The following is a 22865-nucleotide window of genomic DNA, read 5'->3' as shown; positions in this document are numbered from 1 at the left end:
TAGCGCTTAACTATTTGCCAAGACGCATACGCTTGTGGATTAATTTTTGACCCCCACCTTAAGACAATCAAGGTTCGTGCGTGGGTTGATTGCTGGGGATTTAGTAAATACCAAACAGTTATAGAATTCACCACCCTTGTTATGGCCATCGGGAGTTTGATGAGCGGGAGAACGTAAAAAAAGAGTTGTGAGCCCGGGAAGAATCATGTTAAGTAACTAAACTATTAAGAGGATACAGGATGTGTTATCCTTCTTCTATTATCCCCTTCTGGTTAACCTTATAATGCATTAATTGCAACTAGGTCTTTTTCAACATTAGTCCATTTTGGGAAATTGCTCGGACAGCAATGAAAACGGCATTCATTTTAAATTACTATCTATTTTCTAAAATGAACGCTCCAATATAAATTAAATCAGGGTTCTAACTAAATAAATAAAGAATATTACAGGAGAGAGGGGGAGAGAGAGGGGAGGGAGGGAGAGAGAGAGGGAAAGAGAGGGAAAGAGAGAGAGGGAGGGAGATAGAGAGAGGGCGAGGGAGCGAGGGGGGAGAGAGGGAGAGAGAGAGGGAAAGAGAGGGAAAGAGAGAAGGAGAGAGAGAGGGAAAGAGAGAAGGAGAGAGAGAGGGAAAGAGAGAAGGAGAGAGAGAGCAGGAGAGAGAGAAGGAGAGAGGGGGGAGAGAGGGAGAAAGAGAGAGAGGGCGAGGGAGCGAGAGGGCGAGGGAGAGAGGGGGAGAGAGGGAGAAAGAGAGAGAGGGCGAGGGAGAGAGAGGGAGCGAGAGGGCGAGGGAGAGAGAGAGGGCGAGGGAGAGAGAGAGGGAGAGAGGGGGGAGAGAGGGAGGGAAAGAGAGGGCGAGGGAGAGAGGGAGGGAGAGAGGGAGGGCGGGAGAGAGAGGGAGGGAGAGAGAGGGCGGGAGAGAGAGGGCGAAAGAGAGGGAGAGGGAGAGAGAGAGCGGGAGAGAGAGGGAGAAAGAGAGAGAGGGCGAGGGAGAGAGGGGGGAGAGAGAGGGAGTGAGAGGGCGAGAGAGAGAGGGAGGGAGCGAGAGAGAGAGGGGGGAAAGGTTGAAAATCTCAAGGTTAGAGGAAGCTAAGTAAAATAAATTTTCTGAAAATAATTGGGTAAGCGCGAGTGACAGGTTGTCAATTACTCACTTTCTTTGAAAAGCGACTACGGGATCGGCCTTTAAATCGCTAACGTCGATGTTCTTGCCCTTTTCACGGACATCGGGATGTTTTCGAACCAATAACCATCCCATGTGCGAAAAGAAAAATCCTCTGGTAGCGTTGTGCGGGTCAGCGTCCGTTTCAGAGTATTTGTGATGAACTCGATGGTCCCTCGCCCAGTCTAAGATATCATTCTGAAAAACGAAACGAAACAAAAGTATTATCATAAGTTTGCCACTGATTAAAAACTGGAGCTTGTCACGAAGAGACGAAATAGTTTTTAGTAAAGCGAAGACACCTGGTCAGGCGCTGTCAAATGCTTAGTAATGCCGCGGACTAAATAGGAAGATGGACTGCGAAATTATTCGCGTGTCGTCTGCAATTCACGTTTATCGTTCTCGAACTAGCATTACGAATCGTAAGAAGTATTATACTTATGGAACGTATAAACTTACGTTATTACGCGCGTGTAATAATTACGGAGCAATTAACGCGTTTCGAATACTAATCAAGGTAATCGCGAGTATTCGTAGGAAAAAGGCCAAGTGGCGTATTTCCTTAAGAGATTTTTGAATAATTTTCTCTAAACGTTTTCCTTATGGCAATCATTTAAATGACACGAATCTACTCGGCAATTAATATTTATTAAGGATCGATGTTTGGCGCGAAAAATAAGCCTACCACGTCGTTTCTATTTATTCGTAAAGTTAAAAGCACGCGGCTTTAATATAAACCAAATCCAAAGAAAAGTATCCATTGATACGCCCAGAGTTAAAACCTACTAAAAATAGGCCTGACTCTAAGATAGATTCATGGCGAACAATGCCATAACCATAAGTTTATCACGCCTATAAGTACTGTACAAATATGGGTTACAACCGAGCATCTACCGCAGCAGGCTACTGTGACGTCAGAACTCGTATAGCGCTAAGATCCGAAGAGAGAAAATTTTGAAATTTCTGTCGCGGTGCAGCCACCAAGCGGTCGAGACGAAAAAAAAAATCATCCAGTGGAATAAAGGAGAGTTTTACGTTTCGTATAGGCAGGCATTGGGAGCGGGGAACGAAATTTACTTAAGCAACCCCAAAATCGCCCCCTCTCTCTCTCTCTCTGGTGAGATAGAGGGGGGCGGTTTCAGTCCTGAAACATTCTAAAAGGGATAAAAATTACGTTTCGTATAGGCAGGCATTGGGAGCGGGGAACGAAATTTACTTAAGCAACCCCAAAATCGCCCTCTCTCTCTCTGGTGAGATAGAGGGGGGCGGTTTCAGTCCTGAAACATTCTAAAAGGGATAAAAGAAACGCTAGGCACTAAAGGCGGTACAATTTTGTATTGAAGTTGAGGTGATAAATGATACGGAGAGAGTATAGGGTTTCATTAAAGGGAGCCATAGGAGTAGCAGCCATCCATATCTCTACTTAGGGGCATGATAAACTTATGATAAGGTCAATACATGGCTAAACGCGTTCGTCAGCTTTAAGTCGCGAAGGAATTAAGAAGGGGGGGGGGGGAAAGTGTCTTACCTCAAAAGCGCAAGTGTTCAGGAATGCTAGCAAAATTCTCAGTGGTAGTTTGGCTTTGTACGATTTGTGGGCCCACAAACGATGAGCTCCGGCCGTAATGCCCAGTCCAGATATCATGTACATTAAAATTGCTAATAACGGAGAAAGGAATATTAACAAGATGGCCCAAGGGCTGGCCCCCAAAATAGTAGCCACATCGTTATCTATTTAATTAGCACTTGAAAATAAAATCAATATGAAGAACCAAAAGATACAAATTCAAAAGTATCCGACCCCAAAGATAAAAAATCAGAAGTATCCGACCCCGATAAAATAAAATCTCCCAGCTCAGTTACCCCTATTGGTGGGTTGAGGTACTATCGAGCTAAAATCTAACGAAAGCGACAACTACTACCACTACTACTACTACTACAACTACTACGGCTCGGGTGAAACTAAGAGCTCTACGATGTGGCTCCCACTTGATTCTCAGCGTGATAGGGTACGTTTCAACAGAAGGGCATAATAGAAGAGAAGTATTATATTATAATTCCGATCAATCAAAGAATGGAAAGAAATAAGAATAATAAATGTTTCGTAACTATATTTCTTATTGCATAGTGGTCAATATCTGGTAGGTAAGACGACAAGCCGACTCCCCCCCCCCCGCCCCCACCCCCCAGCATATTTAGGCTTGTTTTTGGTTAGAATTCAAATTAGGCGAAACAAATACTTTTTTTAATCGCTCAACTTAAAGGGGATTTCAACTTAATCTTCAGTTTCTAGCGAGTGAATAATATAGAGGACGAACCTAGTATAGTAGTCTTGTACATTGCTGACGTCGCAACCAGGTATACTCCGTAGAGCGAGGCCATGTGCAAGTAAGCGAAGAGAATGACGTTACGCCAGACTATTTCTTTCTTGTAAACTGGTTTTGGTCTCTCCTCGACGATGGTCTCCGTCACGGTTGAGCTTTTCGGAGTCATCTGCAACAACAAGTACCTTATAGAACCATTCCCACGAAAAGTATATAAGCGCCGCCGCTAATCGTCGTACAGTTCCTTCAAATTTAACGAATTAAGCCTTTTTTCCCGCTTCAAGATTTGAAAAAAGAACAAAATTGGCGCAAACTGCTCGAGATTTAAAATTGGAAAGAAAATTGTGAAAATTATGACGCGCGAAACAATTTTATTCTCGCCGCGATTAAAGCCGCGTTTACACCGTTTTAAACCGTTTCAAAGAGGTGGGGTCTAATCCATTTTTAAAGGAAAATATTAGGTAACATAACCGATTATACCATCAAAGAACGGCTGCTTCTTTTAAATATAAAAGTAAAAATTATTAAAAAATTATATCTTATTACTCGCCATTGGTTTAGCGCGGGCGTCTGCTAAATTGAACCTCTTATTTTGTAATAAGATAAAAAAATTAATGTTTTTCTTTGTATATTTAGAAAAAGGCCGGTTTCTTTAAAGCATCCTTTAAAATAATAAATGCATTTGCTCATAAAAGATCTCCACGATTAACGCGGCAAAATTTCGCATTTCGACGTTTCCAAAATCGCTTGAAAACGGGTTTCAAAGCGCCTCGTGTAAACTCGGCTTTTGTTAGGCCTAATCGAACGGAAATGCCTATCTTTCAACACGATTCCGATTACGAGCAAAAATGAAAACGAAACCAAAGACATTAGATAAATTTAAGCAGTCTAAAAGACGCCCTCTATATAAAAATCCATCCATAGAGTTTAAATCATAGAGAAGCGGAAGACCGTGATAAAAACTGATATTATCTAAGCGCTATTTCCGGTTTTGTAACCAAATCGGAACCAAAGTAAGGTAACACCACCCTTTACTCCTCGACAGTTCTTTCTCTATGAAAATCTTACAACATCATTTCAAAAAAATCTCGACGTATAATTTAAAATATAGATATTATAAAATGGAAGACGTATGATCCTATTTCATTTCGTACGGGTCAGTAACACGCGCCTTTAAATGGAAATGGATAAAAATTGCCACCAAACCGCGACTATTAAAACCAAAAAAATAAAAGATGATATGCTAACAAAATAAATTTAAAATAGAACGACGAAAAAAAACCACTAGAGAAAGGGAGTCAATTTGCAATTCGAAGCAAGGTCACGTTTTTTATTTCGTTTGTTATTGCGTAAAGGATGGGAGCTGAAACTTTTAACGACATGGAAATATTTAACGAAACTGACGCAATCTCTTGTAAAGAAATTCTTTCTATAACGCAGGGTTGCCACGCAATTTTCAGAAGCAAATTCCCTGACTTTTCTACCAAATTTTCCCTGACCTTTTTCTGAGATTTTCCCTGCCCTTTTTAGGCCGAAAGTGTAAATGTTTACAGTACGTTTTAAGTGCTTATAATTAAATAAACTCGATCTACATTAAGTTTTCCAATTTATTTGCTGCACCAAAATGATTAAGAAACATTTTAACTATAAATAACAGTCTAAGAGATTTTTTAGAGAACAATTCTAGACGGCATTTTTAAGGATTGCTCTAGAGTTCATTCTGTGTTAAGAAGAGAGGATGAGGAGAAACTTTCATTACTCTTTCAATAAAGACTTATCCCCACAAATTTTACCAACTAAAATCAAATTCCCTGACTTTGCTGAACTTTTAAAATTCCCAGACTTTTCCAGGTTTTTCCAAGTTTTCCCTGACCTGTATAATTTTAGTTCATTTAAATAATCCCTAGTTACGAAATATTTTAAAGAGAACTATATATATATATATATATATATATATATATATATATATATATATATAGGGTATATTTAATATTCGAATTAAAATTAAGCGTTATCTAAGAAAAACGCGCGGCGGTTAATTAATAATAAGCTCAATGCCATCTCCATATAAGCAACATAAATATTCAATTATATTGGCGATAAACCGTAATTATCATATTGGAGACGTATTGTTAATAAATCCTACACCCGCATGGTTGCCAGCCAATTCGGGTCTGACTAATTAACGACCGCCATGCACTTACCTCTACGGATAACGGTTTGAAAAGGTCGAGGTCATTTGATTTATTGTTTAAGCATTGACGCGAAATCTTTGAAACCATTTCAAATTAACTATGATTTCGTAAAAAAAAATTCCAAAGAATATTTAATGAACTATGATAAGTCTACTGTTTTTGGTTTGTTTTTACGTTACACGAGAGTCACTCACAATGCGTCCGTCTCTCGACTCACTCAACACGCCTTAGTATACAAGGTGGGATGAGGAGAAATAATAGGTTGACGTTGTACCGGTACTAACGTACAAGCGTACAAAACAATAGTACATATACGCGTAAACACATCAAAGTCAACGAAAGAACAAAAATTAAGTACAAGCTGGCGTTGCATTATCTTAATTAAAGCGAAAAATAACCCATTAAATCCAAGCACAAAATAATAATAGACGCGTGTGTTAACAGGGCTTGACACGGTACCTTTTGGGTTAGTCAGGGATTTTGAATAGTGGCGCGGTGTCAGGGAAGAAATTTAAAATTGTTACGCGAGTTAGGCCTAGGGAATAAGGATAATACCATTTTTTTAAATACAACATTCTGACATTTATATATATATATATATATATATATATATATATATATATATATATTATAAAGGTGATAATATTGGTCAGGGAAAATTATTTTAGAATGCTAGGGAATTTTGAAAGGAAAAGCCCGTGACGTACAACCCCAGTGTGTTATTTTCTCGGTACAGCTGACTTATTTTGACCCGTATCAATGCGCGACAGGTGAAACATAGGCATAGGGGCTACACCACGATTAAAACTGAAATAAAATGGAATACGCATTACGCGTTCAGCTATTTTTATAATTTCTATAACATATAGAAAGAGGTCAGTTAAATTATTTGAACAATAAGGCTTAGCGCTAGGTCAAGCATAACCCAATAATCTATTTTAAGCCCGAGTAACACATTTTTATACGTTGAAATATTAATAGAAAGCCGAATGCTCTAGAGAAACTGCTCTAGAACTTTATCGATTATCTAATATTTAATCTTAAACCGAGGCCCGATGTAGCTGTCAATTTCAAAATGTCTCGGGTTTTTTTTAAATATATATACATTTGGATGAACTTACTTTTATTCAAGAAGAAGGTGGTGGTGTTGGTGGTAGATTGTCTTTGACTAGTCCGGCCCAAAGAGTGGTTGGTGGTGGATATAAAAATCAATAATGTTCGGGGATAAACACACTCCGGTATAACGAACGAAAAGGCGAATGTATCTTCTACGCCGAAAAAAGAAGTAAGCTTTGGGGCTATGGGTAAAACACAATTATTCCGCTGGTATCAAGAAGTGGATAATTCGCGTTGACATTGAAATAATTGCCCGCAATGGCGAAGGGATAAGGGCCTAGTTTATTCAGCGGTAATGGGTTTAAGAATGATTCGAAAGAGGTTCCTCTCTCCACTGATATACGCGTCAGCCGCGAACGCGATCGTAGAAATTGACTTGAACCGTTACGTCAGCTGAGTCGCCCGCCCGAACTGCCAGACTCACGAGCGTGGCTGCGTGGTGGAAGGAAGGAGAGAGATGATTCTGGTAGATTGGGTGAGCGGAGGATGGTGTGGTGTGATGCGCGAGACGCCTTTTCTAGAGCTCGCCCGGTTGCTGGGGATGGCGTGATCGGAAAAAGGTGACCCTCCCGCCCCGCTTTTTATAAAAATACGTCACGTATCTCTAGACTAGAGCTCTCGCTCTCTCTCTCAGCGGCAGCAAAAGAAAGGATAGGATAATCCGTACAGACGCGTCTATATGTACACTTACGCCTACTATTTTATACACCTCGGTATCTATCAAATATACCGGTATACTCGGTGTAACTCGATTGTATTCTGGTTTGACCTCGACACTGGGGGAGAAGTAGTTAGAGCCGAAAGCGCTCAACCTCTTTTCGCGCCTGATATTTTGTTTAGATAATCACGTGATCGTTTTTTGTCCACGACGCATTCACGTGATGAAACGCGGCTTTCTTCTCCAATCATCAGATTTTTACGAGTTCTTCTACGTAAGAAATTTCTTAGCGAGCAAACTTCTTATACAATACCGCGACAGATAGCGCTTAAGTCTACGTGGAATTAAGGGGTTTACTCATCTTCCCATTTATCATTCGACAAAGGGGTTATCCCCGAGGGGCTAGTCACTTGAGTAATCAGGTGTACAAAACCGCCGAAATCGATTACTTGATTTCTAGAATTCTAAGAAAATCATAAGTAATCATAATCAATTTTGTGAGTAATCAGAATCTCCGATAATCACTGGAAATCACATGGAATATTGAGAGAATCAGAAATAATCACATGATTTCCTAGTAATCTTTTGTAATCATCTCGGTAATCACATATTTCGTCAAATAATCACGCATAATCAATCGAGGAATTTGAAAATCCAAAATAAAAATCGTAATCAGTTGAAATGGAGTAATCAGTGGAATTCAAATAGTAATCACGAGTAATCAGTGGAATTCAAATAGTAATCACGAGTAATCAGTGGAATTCAAATAGTAATCACGAGTAATCAGTGGAATTCAAGTAGTAATCTCGAGTAATCTGCGGCAATAACGGGAAATCATTGTAAAGATTATGGAAATCACCTAAAATAATCGTAATCACGGAAATCAAGAAATTCATTCAGTAATCAACGGAATTCACATAAAAATTCAGAAATCAGAAATCAGGTGTACAAAATTTTGGAGAATGACTAACCCCTCGGTTATCCCTTTGACGTCGGGTCAAAGGTTCCGGGGTTATAGAGAAAACAAAACGTAAGAATCGTTTATTGTAGCGGACGTTCACGAGATACGTTCCATAAGTACGAGACCATGCGTGCGTGGATAAAGATTGTCTTATGATTGTAGTTCCGTTTCGAGACCTAATAGAGCCGGATGATTATACAATAAAGAAAAAGTTGCCGCTTGGGCGACTGCGCTTAATATCTTTTGTTAACAATGTGAAAGATACGTTCGCCAATTATTATAATCTTAACCGGGACTCTCCGGAAAGATATACTCGAGTTGAAACGTTATACTTAATAATCCACAACACATTGTCGGGTTAAAATACCACACCAGGAAATGGCCCCGTAAATATCCTCATAAATTTCCCCTTAAAATACTCGTAAATATCCTTAAAATAATTACCACTCGATATTGTTTTTGAAAATTAGGCCTATTCTCGATCACGACGATTCCTTACAATAGTTACCTACTTTGAGAGTTAAAAGCCCAAGTGGTAATAAATGTTACGCGTAAAAAACGTAATTCGAATACTTAAAAAGTCATTTAAAAATCATTAGGCGTATTAATTAAAAGGGGTATAGCTTGTTAAAACAAAAACATCCATTAATATATCTAATTAGGATTACGTGACTTTCTCACGGGTACTCGAGACATTACGCGTTTTAAAAATCAATTACACACGCAAAAAAAACAACTTGAAATCTCTACATATGGTCTCATTGATTGATAAGAGATACGCGTAGACGTGGAACACTCGCCAAGCTTTAATCCTCTAAATAGATAATTCATTCACCTTCGCATCCGATCTTCGAGCCGGGAGAACGAGACATAAAGATGTACAAGTGTTCGACACCTCGAGTTAGCAGAAATTATTATATCATCGTCTTTAGCGATTTCTAAAAATAGAATTTGCGACTCGAGTAGCTGCGGACAAGCCTGCAAAAGGAGCGTCCACGTGATATTTATTTCATCTTGGCTATACTTAATTGATAAGGATTGAACTTTTTTTTGATTTTGTAATTTAAGAGGGACCGTTTTGCAGACGTATGTAGATAACGTATTTAGCATACGATGAACATACGATACTTCTCGTATCTTAGAAATAAAATTAAACTGGACAAAAAATGTTCCGTTTCTTAATAAACAAGGGGTAATTAAGAATTTCATTTGTAATTACGCGCTTGTTATTGCCGAGTTAAGGTAAGAGGAAAAGAACTCGGTGTTTTTCCGCAAATGTTACACCATCAATTATAGACTGACATCTTGAAGGGCTAAGCCATCTAACGTAGCTGTCACTATTTCGTGATTATAACTATTTTTCAATCTAAACTTATAGTGACGTAGTTATTAAAGCAACCAATCGAGTCACGAATCAAATATTTGTCAGCTTGCGAAAATGTTCTTTTTTTTTTACTTATTCCTTGAAATGACTATATAGGTTGCGCAAGCGCACGTTTTGGAAAATGGCGCTTTATTCATCATTTTTAAGTATTTATGGTTTAAGGAAAAACAACTCTCAAAATCATTAAAATATATGTTTTAAATTATTTTCCGAACGCGTTTTGTTAGCGGTATTAAATGGGTATTTAAATTTCTGCTAAAGCGATTTTTAAATTTTAATAGTAGGCCTAATAGGTAATTAGTTTTCGCATTTAGTTGGCGCGGTGTGGAAATACGGCGCCAAAATAGATAAACAATAATAACCCACCGTGGGTGTTTAAAATTTGGCCGTATTCATCACCCAATTTCAATAATTTAGCATTGTTAATTGGCCATGGTTTGTTCCTACGTTTCTCAATGCTTCAAGAGCGTTCTTCCTTAAGTATGACCGTAAGTTCGTAAGATAAGTTTGTCACTGGTTACTGATAAACTGTCACGATGTGAATGAGGAAGGGTATCGATTCTGGTAAAGCGGCGCCTGACCAGGCGTCGCTTTACCAATACAGCCTAAATAGGAAGGTCAAGTCCAGCAAAGTTAACCGAGTGTGTAGGACTTCAATTGACTCGCTTCCGTCGTTCTCGAACTAGCTCGAGCTGAAAGTTTCTAGCATTTCGAAGTATAGGTAGTGTCATACTTATAGAACGTGTCTTATAAACTTATGGTACGGACACTAAGAAAAAAATTGAGAGTTACCAATTGCCAATTCATCCCCAAATTCGTTTTAAAGTCAGCTTTTCAATAATAATCTATGACGTCAAAAGCTAGAATTAGCCAAACAAATTCAACCTCTATTATCACGTGTTATTAGCCCCGGACGCCGCGCGTAAAAGATAACCCGCGATACCAATTCAATTACTACAATTTTTGGCTAAATTTAAAATAATTTTACGTTATGGGTATTATTTTTTTTGGCCAATAGGAAAAAATATTTTTGGTAATTGAGGAAAGATTTTACGTGAATTATTATTACCTAAAACAGTTCTGAATTCAAGGGCATTTATATTTCAAGCATTAGCAACGTTACGCGCAATTTTGTCCTCACGTGCTGAAATTTTAGGGTAACAACGCGACTGTCAAGATTACAGTTGGCATAATCTTTCAACAGAGTATCGCTTTTCGCTTTCAAAATCCAAAATTTGATGAGACTTTCAAAAAGCGACGCTAAAATTCCCCAAATTATTAGATAATCGAGAAATTGATTAGAATGGCCTTTTTAAAAAATTATAATGAAACGCGCGAATTTAACTAATCGTAATTATTTGGATCGTATTGAAATTTAATTTTGACCTTGAAGCCGAGATAACTATATATATAATAAACAAGAGATTTGATAAAAGTTTAATAATCAATAGCTACCTCATCCGCTGCCGTTTTCTACAACCTTGAACGTGATAATGCGCGAATAAATTAAATATAATTACGGTTTAAGTCGTCAACCATTTCTCGAGTGTTTTGTTTTGCAAATAACTTGTAAATAACTGTAATTATTAAATTTTAGCACATTTTAAATAATGAAATGCACGAATTTCCAGCTCCCAGTATTTTAAAGGCCGACTTCCAGCAGCGAAAAGGGTTCTAGCGAACTGAAAACCGAGCATAGAGACTAACAATGAAGCGACCGTGCCGATTTTCGAATCCCCGCTGGGGCAAAAGTTGGTTGGAAGGGTTCTTGCGAACTGAAGATGAACAAATGAAATCCTTTTAAATTTATTTCCTCTCGAATTTTTGCTTTCCCCTGAAGGAAATTCTCTATCGCGTATCTTTAGTTCGCTAGAACCACATTGCACGGCTTTCAGTTTGCGAGAACCCTTGCATCTTTTGCCCCAGCGGGGATTCGAAAATCGGCACGGTCGCTCCAGTGTTAGTCTCGATGCTCGGTTTTCAGTTCGCTAGAACCCTTTTCGCTGCTGGATGTCGGCCTTTAAAATACTCGAAATTTCGAAAGAGTTAAAGACACTTCGAGGAACCGTCGATTTGTAACCAATTTTAATCTTATTAATTAAGATGCGGTGGCGTTATTTACCTATACCTAAAAATTATTAATAACCCTTTCCAATTAAAAGATGTCAACGCGTAAAGTCGATATATTGATTACTTGTTGCAAAAATTCGATGGTTGAAGGGAGGGTGAGAGACGTAAGCTCGCTTTTAAATTTCTAATCAACTAGGTTAGATTAGAGTTGATACACTTTTGCAATCCTAAAACGTTATTCCCAAATAATGGCACTTGAAAGAAAAGATAAAAAAGCATCCGATGAATTATTAATTCGTAATCATACAGAGTGTTTGTGACGCGTCTGCCTGGTCTGAATAGAGATGCGACTCGGTAATTTACCGTCCGTAAATTACCGATTTATATCTTACCGTCATTTTAATAAGCCTGTGAAAGTATAAAATACCATAAATTACGGTAATTTTTCGGTAATTTACCCGGTAAAGGGGGGGGGGAGTCAGGGCAAAATGGAAATAGAACATTTTCGATTCAAAATTGCCTAAAGAACATGTTGGTAGACGGGTCAGAAACACCCTGTATAATTGAGCATACCAATCAACCATAAGCCTATAATACTTTTCATAAGTCAGCGGTTTAGCCGCGCATTTTGATGTACTAATGATTTAGGCTCAGTAAACAGGAAATCAAGGAACGCGATTAGTATCAAGATCCCTCAATTCTTTCCCCAAGTAGAAAAGACGGAACTAATTAACATAGAAATAAAGCTAATTTTATGAACCGTAAGAAGGAGGGAGGGAGATTGATTGTTTGCAATAATTCGTGTTTGGAATTCAAGCCGCGGTTTGAGTTTAATAAGATATTGCCCTATCATTCGATTTTATTATATCTGGTCCTATATTCCATAAACCATATACAGAGTGTACACCCTCCCTGATCAGTGACTGCTGCAATAATATAAAGGCGTTATAATTCCTATAAAAAATTCTCTATCTTTGAATCGGTCCTATATTATCCCATAATTGCATGAAAGGTCCTATTATATCCTATATTTTTGACTTAGTCCAAGTTTTGAATAGTTTAGCGTAACATTTATTGCCGCCGTTTTGAAAGACCATTGGCCACGGAGACCAGTCCGAACACTCGTACAAATTTACAACTCTTTTGAACAATATTACAGACTAGATATAAATAGTAAAACATCCCAGCTATTTTTCATTCAGATTCAAGATTCTAACGCTCTTACGCGATGCTATAAGGAACATTGTAGGAAGAACCAGAAAAAACCTTGAGACGCTGTCAGCTGACACTCTAGCTCTTGTTTAAAAATATTTTATAGAGTTAGTAAAATCAGAAGAGGATAATTGGAGAAGGATGACACTCTGTATTAGAGATGTGATTACCGTAATTTTTTAAAATGGTAATTTACCGGTAAATTACCGATTAAAATTTTGAAATTACAAAAAATACCGTAATTTATGGTATTTTACGCTTTAACAGGCTTATTACCGCGGTAATTTACCGGTAAATTACTATTTTAAAATTACGGTAAGATATAAATCGGTAATTTACGCGGTATTTGGTAAAATACCGGTAATTTACGGACTGTAAATTACCGACTCGCATCTCTACTCTGTATCCTCGTGTTACAATTAACCGGCGTTGTGGTGGTACACTTCTCTCGAGGATAAGTATTATATCCTTCTGGTAAAATGTAGAAAGCCAGGATCGTTGCCAAAAACCTTTTAAGTATAGAGTTAGGGCCCAAATATACAATGACTTGTATTTGTATATATTAATTTTAAATATTATTTTCGTCGTTGGCATATAGTTGTGACTGTAAAGGTTTTACGCTACAGTACATTCTACAGCCGGGGGGGGGGCACAAAAAATAAAAACATTTAAATTAATTCAATAGTTTTTGACACTCGTTAGTTTCCCAAAGTAAAACGTCACGGTCATATTATTACGGAGCTGACTCTATAATAGACTTTTTCGACGCGACCAACTAGCTACTTTGATTTAACGTACTGTATAGTGTAAAAAAGAGTTATTACGGCCTCCCTTACAATGAACTACTTTAATTTAAATTAAAAAGGCGCCGCGTTACGGGGAAATGTAACTCGGTTAATCCCTTGAACGGATAAGTAACCAAGCGTGAATTCGTTTTCTCATCAACACGAGATGGCTCACCAATTCCTTTAAAATAGATCTTAAATTTAATCGTAAGATATTTTCCATAAGTATGGCACTTCATATACGTCGAAATGCTACAGACTTACTAGCAATACGACGTTTCACGTACGTCACTTCGTCACGAGCTCTCAGTAACCAGTGGCATACTTACGGAAGATATCTTACGAACATACGATTTAATTCAGGCCTAGACGTTGAATTTTATAGGAATTAGATAACGAAACTGTAAATTTAATAATAAACTAAAACTTTCTAGAGTTTAGCGTATCAATTCAAGTCGAATTTAGCACGCGAGGTAAATTTGGAGCGAACCACTTTACTCAGTGTTTCTCTTAAAGGGACTAAGCACTTATAACTCCGCCTCCAGCGCCATTATGGTATGTTTTTTTTAACAGAATGAAAGCTATATAAGCCCCTCCTCCTGGTATGTTTTTTTAGCACTAGTGGAAGGTAGCCTGACGTTGCGTGACGTAGTATTGCCAAGTCCCTATTCTTGGTTTTTAAAAATTCTCAGTATCCATTCTTTGAAAAGGCTTTCAATTACATTTCGACTATTTTGAAGTTATTTCCGAGCTTAAATTATACTTACAAATACATCTTTTAACGTCAAAACAATTCGAAAAGGGTATTGTTTGATAAACCACGAATTTGAGAGTGAAAAATTCTATCGTTTTTAGCGAAATTTTGAATTATTCTCTATTGTTATCTACGTAATTCGCGGACAAATTGCGCGCCGAAATCTTTTACATTTAGTTTGTTTTCTATACATTCTTAAAAATTCCGTAGAAAATATTCCAAAGTCATTAGTTTAATCAAGCGTATAAACGATAGTTTTCGATTGAATCGCGATATAAAAAGCATTTTCTCCTTTGTTTTAAAGAGATAAATTGCGAATAAAGCAGTCGATAGCCTCGCTAGAGAGCCAGCCCATTTGGTTCAAATTTTATAAGAATAGACTTGGTCGAAATTATAATGAGGTAGTGAATTATAAAAATATCCTTTAACAAAGCGTTTTCAACGAGGAAAATATTTCCAGGACCCCCAGCCGAATTTCGAAGATTTTTATAGGAATTATAGGTATTTTTTGATGGAAATATAGGATTTTATAGGACAGTTTTACAGAATTATAGGATTATATAGTACACTAAATTATTACTTCTTAGTTTTTTTAAGAAACAGTGCCGCAAACAGGGGCCGGGCAATTAAGAAAAATGTTCAAAAACATAGGAATAGCATTACACTAAAACCTTAGGGCTACGACAAACAGGGGCCGAGTAATTAAGCAAAATGTAAACAAACAACCCTTCCGTAGGAATAGCATTACACTAAACTTTCGAGGCTCGTAACTCTGATTCAACTAGAGATAGGGGGATGTCCTTTGAGTATGTTATAGTCCAATTTGTCCCCCATCCAACCATACTAACAACTTAGGGCTACGACAAACAGGGGCCGAGTAATTAAGCCAAATTTTCAAAAACATGCCATAGAAAAGCGTCACATCCAACTTTAAAGGCTCGTAACTCTGGTTCTACTAGACATAGGGGGATGTCCTTTGAGTATGTTATAGTCCAATTTGTCCCCCATCCAACCATACTAAGAACATAGGGCTACGACAAACAGGGGCCGAGATATTAAGCAAAATATTCGTCAACTTATGGTATCGTCTCACTTATTGTTATTATGTTACTTATGATTTTCGCACTATACTTTGGAGGCTCATAACTCTTGTTCTACTAGAGATACGAGGATTTCCTTTGGATATGTTATAGTCCTCTTTGCTCCCCATACATGGATACTTTAAACTTGAGGCTACCTCAATATTGTCGTCAACTTATTTTTTGTCTCACTTATTGCTATTAGGTTACTTTTGATTTTAAACATTAAACTTTGGAGGCTCGTAACTCTGTTTTTACTAGAGATACGGGGATGTCCTTTTAGTATGTTATAGTCCAATTTATCCCCCATCCAACCATACTAACAACTTAGGGCTACGATAAACAGGGGCCGAGTAATTAAGCAAAACGTAAACAAACAACCCCCTCCATAGGAATAGCATTACACTAAATTTTGGAGGCTCTTAACTCTGTTTCTAGTAGAGATACGGGGATGTCCTTTGAGTATGTAATAGTCCAATTTATCCCCCATCCAACCATACTAACAACTTAGGATTTTATAGGAATTATAGGACCTCTGGGTGCCCTGTATTTCAAATTTATGCCAAGTGACTATCATTGGACACGAACAAGAAGCGCTAATTAAGGTTCATTCCGAGTCACTCGTAACGAAGATTGGTTAATTAATATTTTCAAAAGAACCGGTTATCAGAAACACACTGTATAATAGATAATTAATATAAGCCATAAATAAACTTTTGATTTGAAATTGCTAGCTAATTCTGAATTATAATTTATTTAATCGCTTTTAAGACCATAACGGGTAAAGCGCGATAAACTCGGAATCTTCCGGATTAAGGTAAGTACATTTTTATACTTTAAAATTAATTGAAATGTACTTGTAAGATGAATTACGTACACGTTCGCGAACTAACTAAAGCTGACGTGTTTAGCTCCGTGGAAACTGAATTGGATTTATAAAATGACTTCCGGTAATTTATGAAACCCGTAACTGTCGAATGTAGTAGAGGCGCGTGCTCATAGAGATAAATACACGCGGAATGTACGTAGACTACGAACCGTATACTTCGTATATATTTAGATTAAAATATAGAAAATAAGGTACAACTTTACTAAATAAATGAACGCCGAGTTAAACGAGTGTCAGCATTAATAAAGATGACGATTTAGAAGTAATTCCAATCGTAACTCTACCGAGATTTCTAGATAAGAGCTGCCCGCAGAATCTCGGAGAGGAACCAAATTATCATCTGACAACGAGTTAATGTACGAATTTAACCACCAAGTACTCGGTTGTCACGAATAGAAAAAGATCTCGTAATAAAAAGTAACCAAACCCAGTAACAGTCAATTTTAAATCTTATTGGAGCTGCGCGTTTGTCCGATAAGAAAAGTGCTTAACAATTGAACTATATCGAAATCAGGGCTGATAACTAAACAAAAGCAAGTATTTCGAGTGATTTCGACTAAAATCGAGAGACGAACGGACGGGGGTGCCTGGTATAGTGGACCCAAATACTTAGCCATGGTTTCGCTAATTGTTCCCTTAGTATTCATCCTATGTTCGCGTCTGGGATACAGTGCCAGTATATCTGAAACTTACGAAATAGTTCAAGACGGAAGTTTATCAATTGGTTCCGAATTACCCATTAAAAATTCGGAACGAGTATCAAAATGCGGTTACGACGTAAGTTCAAGTTACGTAAATTGTAAGCGCTGATCGGAATTAAATATAACGTTTCATTTATAGTCTTGCAACGAGGGAATTGATGGAATGATCAACGTTCATATAGTTTGCCATACACACGATGATGTCGGATGGTTGAAAACAGTTGACCAGTATTATTATGGCTGTAAGTACTTAGCACTGAGAATGTAAAATATAGACTAGAGCTCCTATTCATGTTAGTCCTAGTCCTAGCGTAAGATACGTTCCATAAGTCACTGGTTACCGAGAGGTTGTCACGAAGTGACTTAGGTAATAGATTCGAGGTCAAGACTAAATAGGAAGATGGACTGCAAAATGACCGAGTGTAGGCAATTCTCGCTTCCGTCGTTCTCGAGCATTACGAAGTTTCATACTTAGGGAACGTATTCTTATAAGCTTACGATCCTAGTACATGCTAGATACAAATTGTAGCAAACACGGCTCTTTGTTTGTAACTTCGTAGCTCAACAGGGATACGCCAACGCCGGAGTTCAGTACATTCTAGATTCAGTTGTCCAAGAATTACTTCACGATCCGGCTAAAAAATTTATATACGTCGAAACTGGTTTCTTTTATCGATGGTGGAGGGAACAAAAAGACCATTTAAGGCATCAAGTACAAAGACTCGTACGCCAGGGTAAGCTACGAATCATCCGTCCACTGACTCAAATATTAAGGACACCGCTATTCCGTAGGTCAACTGGAGTTCGTAAGCGGTGGATGGTGTATGAACGACGAAGCTACCACGCACTACAACGATATTATTGACCAAATGACCTTTGGATTCAAATTCCTCAACGATACCTTCGGAGAATGCGGAAGACCACGAGTGGGTTGGCAAATTGACCCATTTGGCCATTCCAGAGAACAGGCCTCTTTATTCGCCCAAGTACTTATAGGGTTAAAATTGACGCCTGAACATTTCAAGACCATCTTTATCGATTGCAGATGTCTTTCGATGGATTATTTCTGGGAAGAATAGACTACGAGGACAAAACAACGAGACAAGAGACTAAGACTATGGAGTTTTTATGGAAAAGCAGCCCTAGCTTAGGTAAAATTAGAGCTTCTAAACCATAGACACGGCTAGCGGGGTTAATAAACTTCAAATAACGTATGGCAGGCAAGGAAGCCGATCTCTTCACTGGAATACTGCCCAACACCTACAGTCCACCAGCTGGCTTTTGTTTTGACATTTTTTGCGGTGATGAACCAATTATGGTAAACGCGTAAAGCCAGCCTAGTCTTTTTGAGACGTTTAAAGCTACGGTAAATCTATTTAGGACGACCCGAAGCTTAAAGACTACAATGTGGATAGAAGAGTCAGTGAATTTCTTCACGTCGTTCAAGAGCAAGCTAAAGAATACGGCACCAATAACCTAATCATTACAATGGGAAACGATTTCAACTACCAAAACGCCCACACGTGGTACAAAAACTTGGACAAACTTATAAAATACGTCAACAAACAAGTACGTAAGACTGAGCGAGTGGTCATCGTATATATTTAACAATATCTCTGAACAGCAAACGACTGGAGGCAAAGTAAATCTCTTCTACTCGACGCCATCTTGTTACTTAAATTCCTTGAACAAGGCAAACGCAAGCTGGACTGAAAAAACGGACGACTTTTTCCCATACGCCAGTGACCCTCACGCCTTCTGGACTGGCTACTTTACGAGTCGGCCCGCGCTTAAGGGATACGTTAGGCAAACTAACAATTTCCTCCAAGTTTGTAAGCAATTGGACGCCTTGGCCCTTTTGGGACCCGAAAGTAAAGGGGATGTGTGGGTTTTAAGTAAGTTTTTGAGACGCCTTAAATAATTCCGCCAAGTACTAATAATAATAATTGAACGTAACGCGACGACAGAGGAAGCCCAAGCTGTCGCTCAACACCATGACGCCGTTAGGTAAGTTCCGTGGCACTAAACACCGACACGCTTAAGAAATAGTTTCTTTACAGTGGCACGGAGAGACAACACGTAGCTTACGATTACGCGCAACGATTATCCGAAGGTGTCGCCGCGTGTCAAGTAAGCGCCGCTAAATTCCAATAAGTATTTCCCAAGTAAATATTTAAATTATTTCATATTTCAAAAAATCACAGGAAACTGTAAACGAAGCTTACGGTAAACTAATGCCTGTCAGTGACAAACCAGCCCTAACTCAAGTATTCTGTAACCTACTAAACATAAGTCAATGCGCCATAACCGAAAATGATAAACCGGTAAAACAAATATACCTATTGATAAGTATAATAACGATACGTGATAAATTGACGTTTTCAGGTGGCGGTTACCATATATAACCCATTGGCTAGATCTAGCAGTCATTTCGCGCGATTACCCGTCGTAGGCAACAATTACAAAGTTACTGGCCCTAATGGCGAGGCTGTACAAGCCCAAGTACGTAAATAATAAGTAAGATTTATCTAGCACTCACCATCACCAATAACGAACGTTACATTCTTCGCAGATTGTTCCAATTCCAATATCAGTACTTAATATTCCTGGCCGTGTTAGTAAAGCCTTGAACGAGCTGGTCTTCAAAGCCGACCTACCTCCATTGGGTTACGTCACCTATTTTGTTCAAAAATCGAACAGTAAGACGAACTTGTCATTTATAATTATTTTAAACAAAAAATAAGTACGTACATTGTAAATTAGGTATTCAACTTGCCAAGGCCCAAATGAGTTTCTTATACAATCAACGTGGCCATGACGTTGGAATCCAGAATGACGTAAACTCATTGATATAATTTCGTGGTAACGCTAAACTGAGTCACTCGTCTATTATCTACGCAGCGCGTAGCCCTGGTTATCGATGGTCAAAGTGGTCTACTTCGAGAGTACGGCAATAAAAATGGCTATCTTCATCCGGTCTCTCAGTCTTTCCATTACTACAAAGCCATGAACGGTGACAATACGCGTTTCGACAGAAGAGCTTCGGGGGCCTACATTTTTAGACCAAACGGAACCACACCCGTAAATCTATCCGCAAACGTCAAGGTCAAGGTGCTTAAGGGACCTCTCGTTGAAGAAATACACCAAACGTACAACTCCTGGCTGTCGCAAGTAATTAGGGTTTATAAAGGTCAAAATCTTGCCGAATTCCAATGGGTTGTTGGACCCATACCGGTTAAGTGAGTATTTAGTATCCGTTCTCAAACAAAGCGGACGATAGATTCGCGACAATAGATTTATTTACTTAACAGGGACAACGTTGGTAAGGAAGTAGTCGTACGTTTCGACTCAAAAATTAAAAGCGGAAGAAAATTTTACACCGACTCCAATGGTCGCGAAACTCTAGAAAGAACGTAAGATGTCTTACGCTTCGCGCGCGTGATCGAGTGGGCTACGCTTTAACCTTTGATCAATTATAGGCGGGATTTTAGACCTACTTTCAAACTGAACCGAACGGAACCCGTGTCAGAAAATTATTACCCCATAAACAGCCACATTTTCATCAAAGTAGGCCAGTTTTGAGAGCCTAAAGTTTGATTTCGTTAAAATATATATTTATCATTTTTTTTTAAAAAGGGGCAAGACAGATCTACTAAACAACAAACCCAAATGACAGTGTTACCTGATCGGGCGCAAGGAGGCGCGAGTAGTTCGGATGGATCTATCGAACTCATGGTACGATAGTATTTGAGCGGCTTGGCTGTACTTTAGTCTCGTAGTATTTGATCTTCTCAGCTTAAAAAGGGCTACGGGAGATGAAATCTTTTAACGCTTCGCGTTCGATTTGCAAAGGTTCATCGAAGACTACTCCACGATGACAGTTTCGGTGTTTCCGAGCCACTTAACGAACCGGGAGTTAACGGCGAAGGACTCGTAGTTTTGGGTACGCATTATTTACTCATGGACGACGTCAGCGAGGCTTCCAGCAACTACAAGAACCAAACGGAAAAAATATTCGCGGGACCATCTTTCTCCTTTGCCAATTACGAAGGCTCCAAAGCTGATTACGCGAAAAACTATAAAACTCAGGTTCGCATTTTCCTTTGGCAATGATTCCTAAATCATTAGGCTTATCTCGGGATTCGTAGAGGGGACTCGGGGAGTAACGGGAAGAAATTCGTCTGTCGTCTGCTACATTACATATTTTTGGCCTTTGTTGCAGACAACGCATGAATTTCTTCCCGTTACTCCCCTCCACGAATTCCGAGATAAGCCTAACTTCCGGTGATAGGCCTAATCACTATCAATGTACTTATAGTTTTCCGGTCTTAAAAGCGAACTTCCGCCGAACGTTCACCTTTTGACATTGGAACAATGGAAAGGCGGAAGTATCCTGGCGAGGGTGGAACACCGTTTTGAAAAGGACGAAGACCCCGTCTTATCCAACCCAGTTACATTTTCCCTTCAAGTAAGAGCCTCGTTTTATACGAATTTTAAGCGCGTCAAAATTTGAATGAATATTTCCCTCGTGCCCTATCAAGTCAAAAATATCCGCCTAAAATTGTCGAACTGATCCGAACCGCGTCTCAACTCTTGGCATAGTTTTAAAGGGAGGGTGTAACGTACTCGTGTACAAGATCGGTAGTTATTTCTCTTAAAAGTCAAACGAGAAATATTTTAGCTATAACGTATCTTTTAAAAATTTACAGTAACGACACTCCAGTAAGAAATGGGATGAATAGGGCACTATATTTTTTTGCCTATTTTCATTTTCCCGAGTAATCAATTTTGTATTAAATTACAAGAAATATCGTCAATCGTAATTTGAAGATACGCCCTTTTGTAGATATAAAAATTCACAATATATATCGCGATATAACTCGACTTGTACCTTTAAAAGCTAGGTTCCCACTTGGCTGAAAATGACGACCGAAAACTTTAGCGCTGCGTCAAAAAATTGCGTTTTACGCAGCAATTCGACGGCATGATTTTAGTTGGGTTCACACATAGAATACCAATTCTGTCCGACCGACAGCTGTTTCGGTCGCGTTATGCGGAAGATTTTTTTACCGCGCAGAGGTACTTACGCAGCGTTTCCGTCGTGTTTTCGGTCAAGTGGGAACTAAGCTTTAAGCCTAACATCTACTTACGGCGGGTTGATGAATTTCATTTCTCTCTCGTTTCAGGATTTCGCAACTTTCGACGTCGTCTCGGCGCGAGAAACCAATTTGGGAGCCAATCAATTTATCGAGCGAGTGAGACGCATGCGCTGGACCTCGGACGACACTGCGGGCAAAATGAGAGAAAAAGATTCTAGTCAGTTCAAATCTCTTTTGAGGATTTGATTTCGCGCCTGAAACCGTTTTCTCTCCTTTTTTTTGCAGAATTGGAATCGGAATTGGAAGTGTCTTTGAAGCCGATGCAAATCCGTACGGCGCTTCTGACACCCGGTCGACCCAAAACCTCCTCGCGACCAAATTAATATTCATCTTCCTATAAATACCTACAAATATATATTGAATATAAAATTGAAATATATGTAATACCAATTTCGAAATAATTTCAATAAATCTTTTTT

At 38.7% G+C, this 22865-nt stretch overlaps 2 protein-coding genes across 3 annotated transcripts in view; one reads left to right on the top strand and one right to left on the bottom strand.

Annotated features, from left to right (window-relative positions):
- The window catches only part of LOC149588924 (acyl-CoA Delta-9 desaturase-like), a 25624-nt gene extending 5679 nt beyond the window's left edge, over positions 1–19945 (bottom strand). Inside the window, exons 1-4 of one of the 2 annotated variants that reach the window (XM_089861970.1) lie at positions 19827–19945; positions 3478–3652; positions 2688–2818; positions 1152–1357 (exon numbers count right to left, since the gene is read on the bottom strand). In XM_089861970.1, coding sequence (XP_089718096.1) covers positions 1152–1357; positions 2688–2818; positions 3478–3652; positions 19827–19829 — 515 coding nt within the window. In that variant the 5' untranslated portion in view covers positions 19830–19945. Of the gene's footprint in view, positions 1–1151; positions 1358–2687; positions 2819–3477; positions 3653–6799; positions 7828–19826 lie in introns of those variants that run through there. The other variant, XM_089861971.1, reaches the window with a different exon arrangement.
- Positions 17127–22865, top strand: LOC149588923 (lysosomal alpha-mannosidase-like). Its single transcript, XM_089861941.1, has 22 exons — positions 17127–17363; positions 17427–17529; positions 17848–18021; positions 18080–18273; positions 18333–18438; positions 18508–18605; positions 18668–18856; positions 18912–19182; positions 19255–19294; positions 19348–19417; positions 19492–19611; positions 19673–19789; positions 19860–19986; positions 20051–20124; positions 20189–20526; positions 20599–20700; positions 20767–20854; positions 20924–21022; positions 21140–21376; positions 21606–21755; positions 22474–22603; positions 22672–22865. Exons 1-22 carry the CDS (start codon positions 17202–17204, stop codon positions 22767–22769), a joined length of 3087 nt encoding a protein of 1028 aa, XP_089718067.1. The 5' UTR covers positions 17127–17201; the 3' UTR covers positions 22770–22865.

This window comes from Phalangium opilio, unplaced genomic scaffold (genome assembly GCF_054372755.1).
Source record: "Phalangium opilio isolate 3A_F unplaced genomic scaffold, DU_Popi_V2 ptg000528l_1, whole genome shotgun sequence".
NCBI classification, from domain to species: Eukaryota; Metazoa; Arthropoda; class Arachnida; order Opiliones; family Phalangiidae; genus Phalangium; species Phalangium opilio.
Note: the sequence above shows the minus strand (reverse complement) of the source record. Positions and strands in the feature narration are given on the sequence as shown.

Coding starts and splice junctions, on each gene's coding strand:
- LOC149588923 (XM_089861941.1), top strand. CDS start 17,202: ATGGTTTCGCTAATTGTTCCCTTAGTATTCATCCTATGTTCGCGTCTG. Junction 17,530..17,847: donor TGACCAGTATTATTATGGCT/GTAAGTACTTAG, acceptor GTAACTTCGTAG/CTCAACAGGGATACGCCAAC. Junction 21,756..22,473: donor CAGTTACATTTTCCCTTCAA/GTAAGAGCCTCG, acceptor CTCTCGTTTCAG/GATTTCGCAACTTTCGACGT.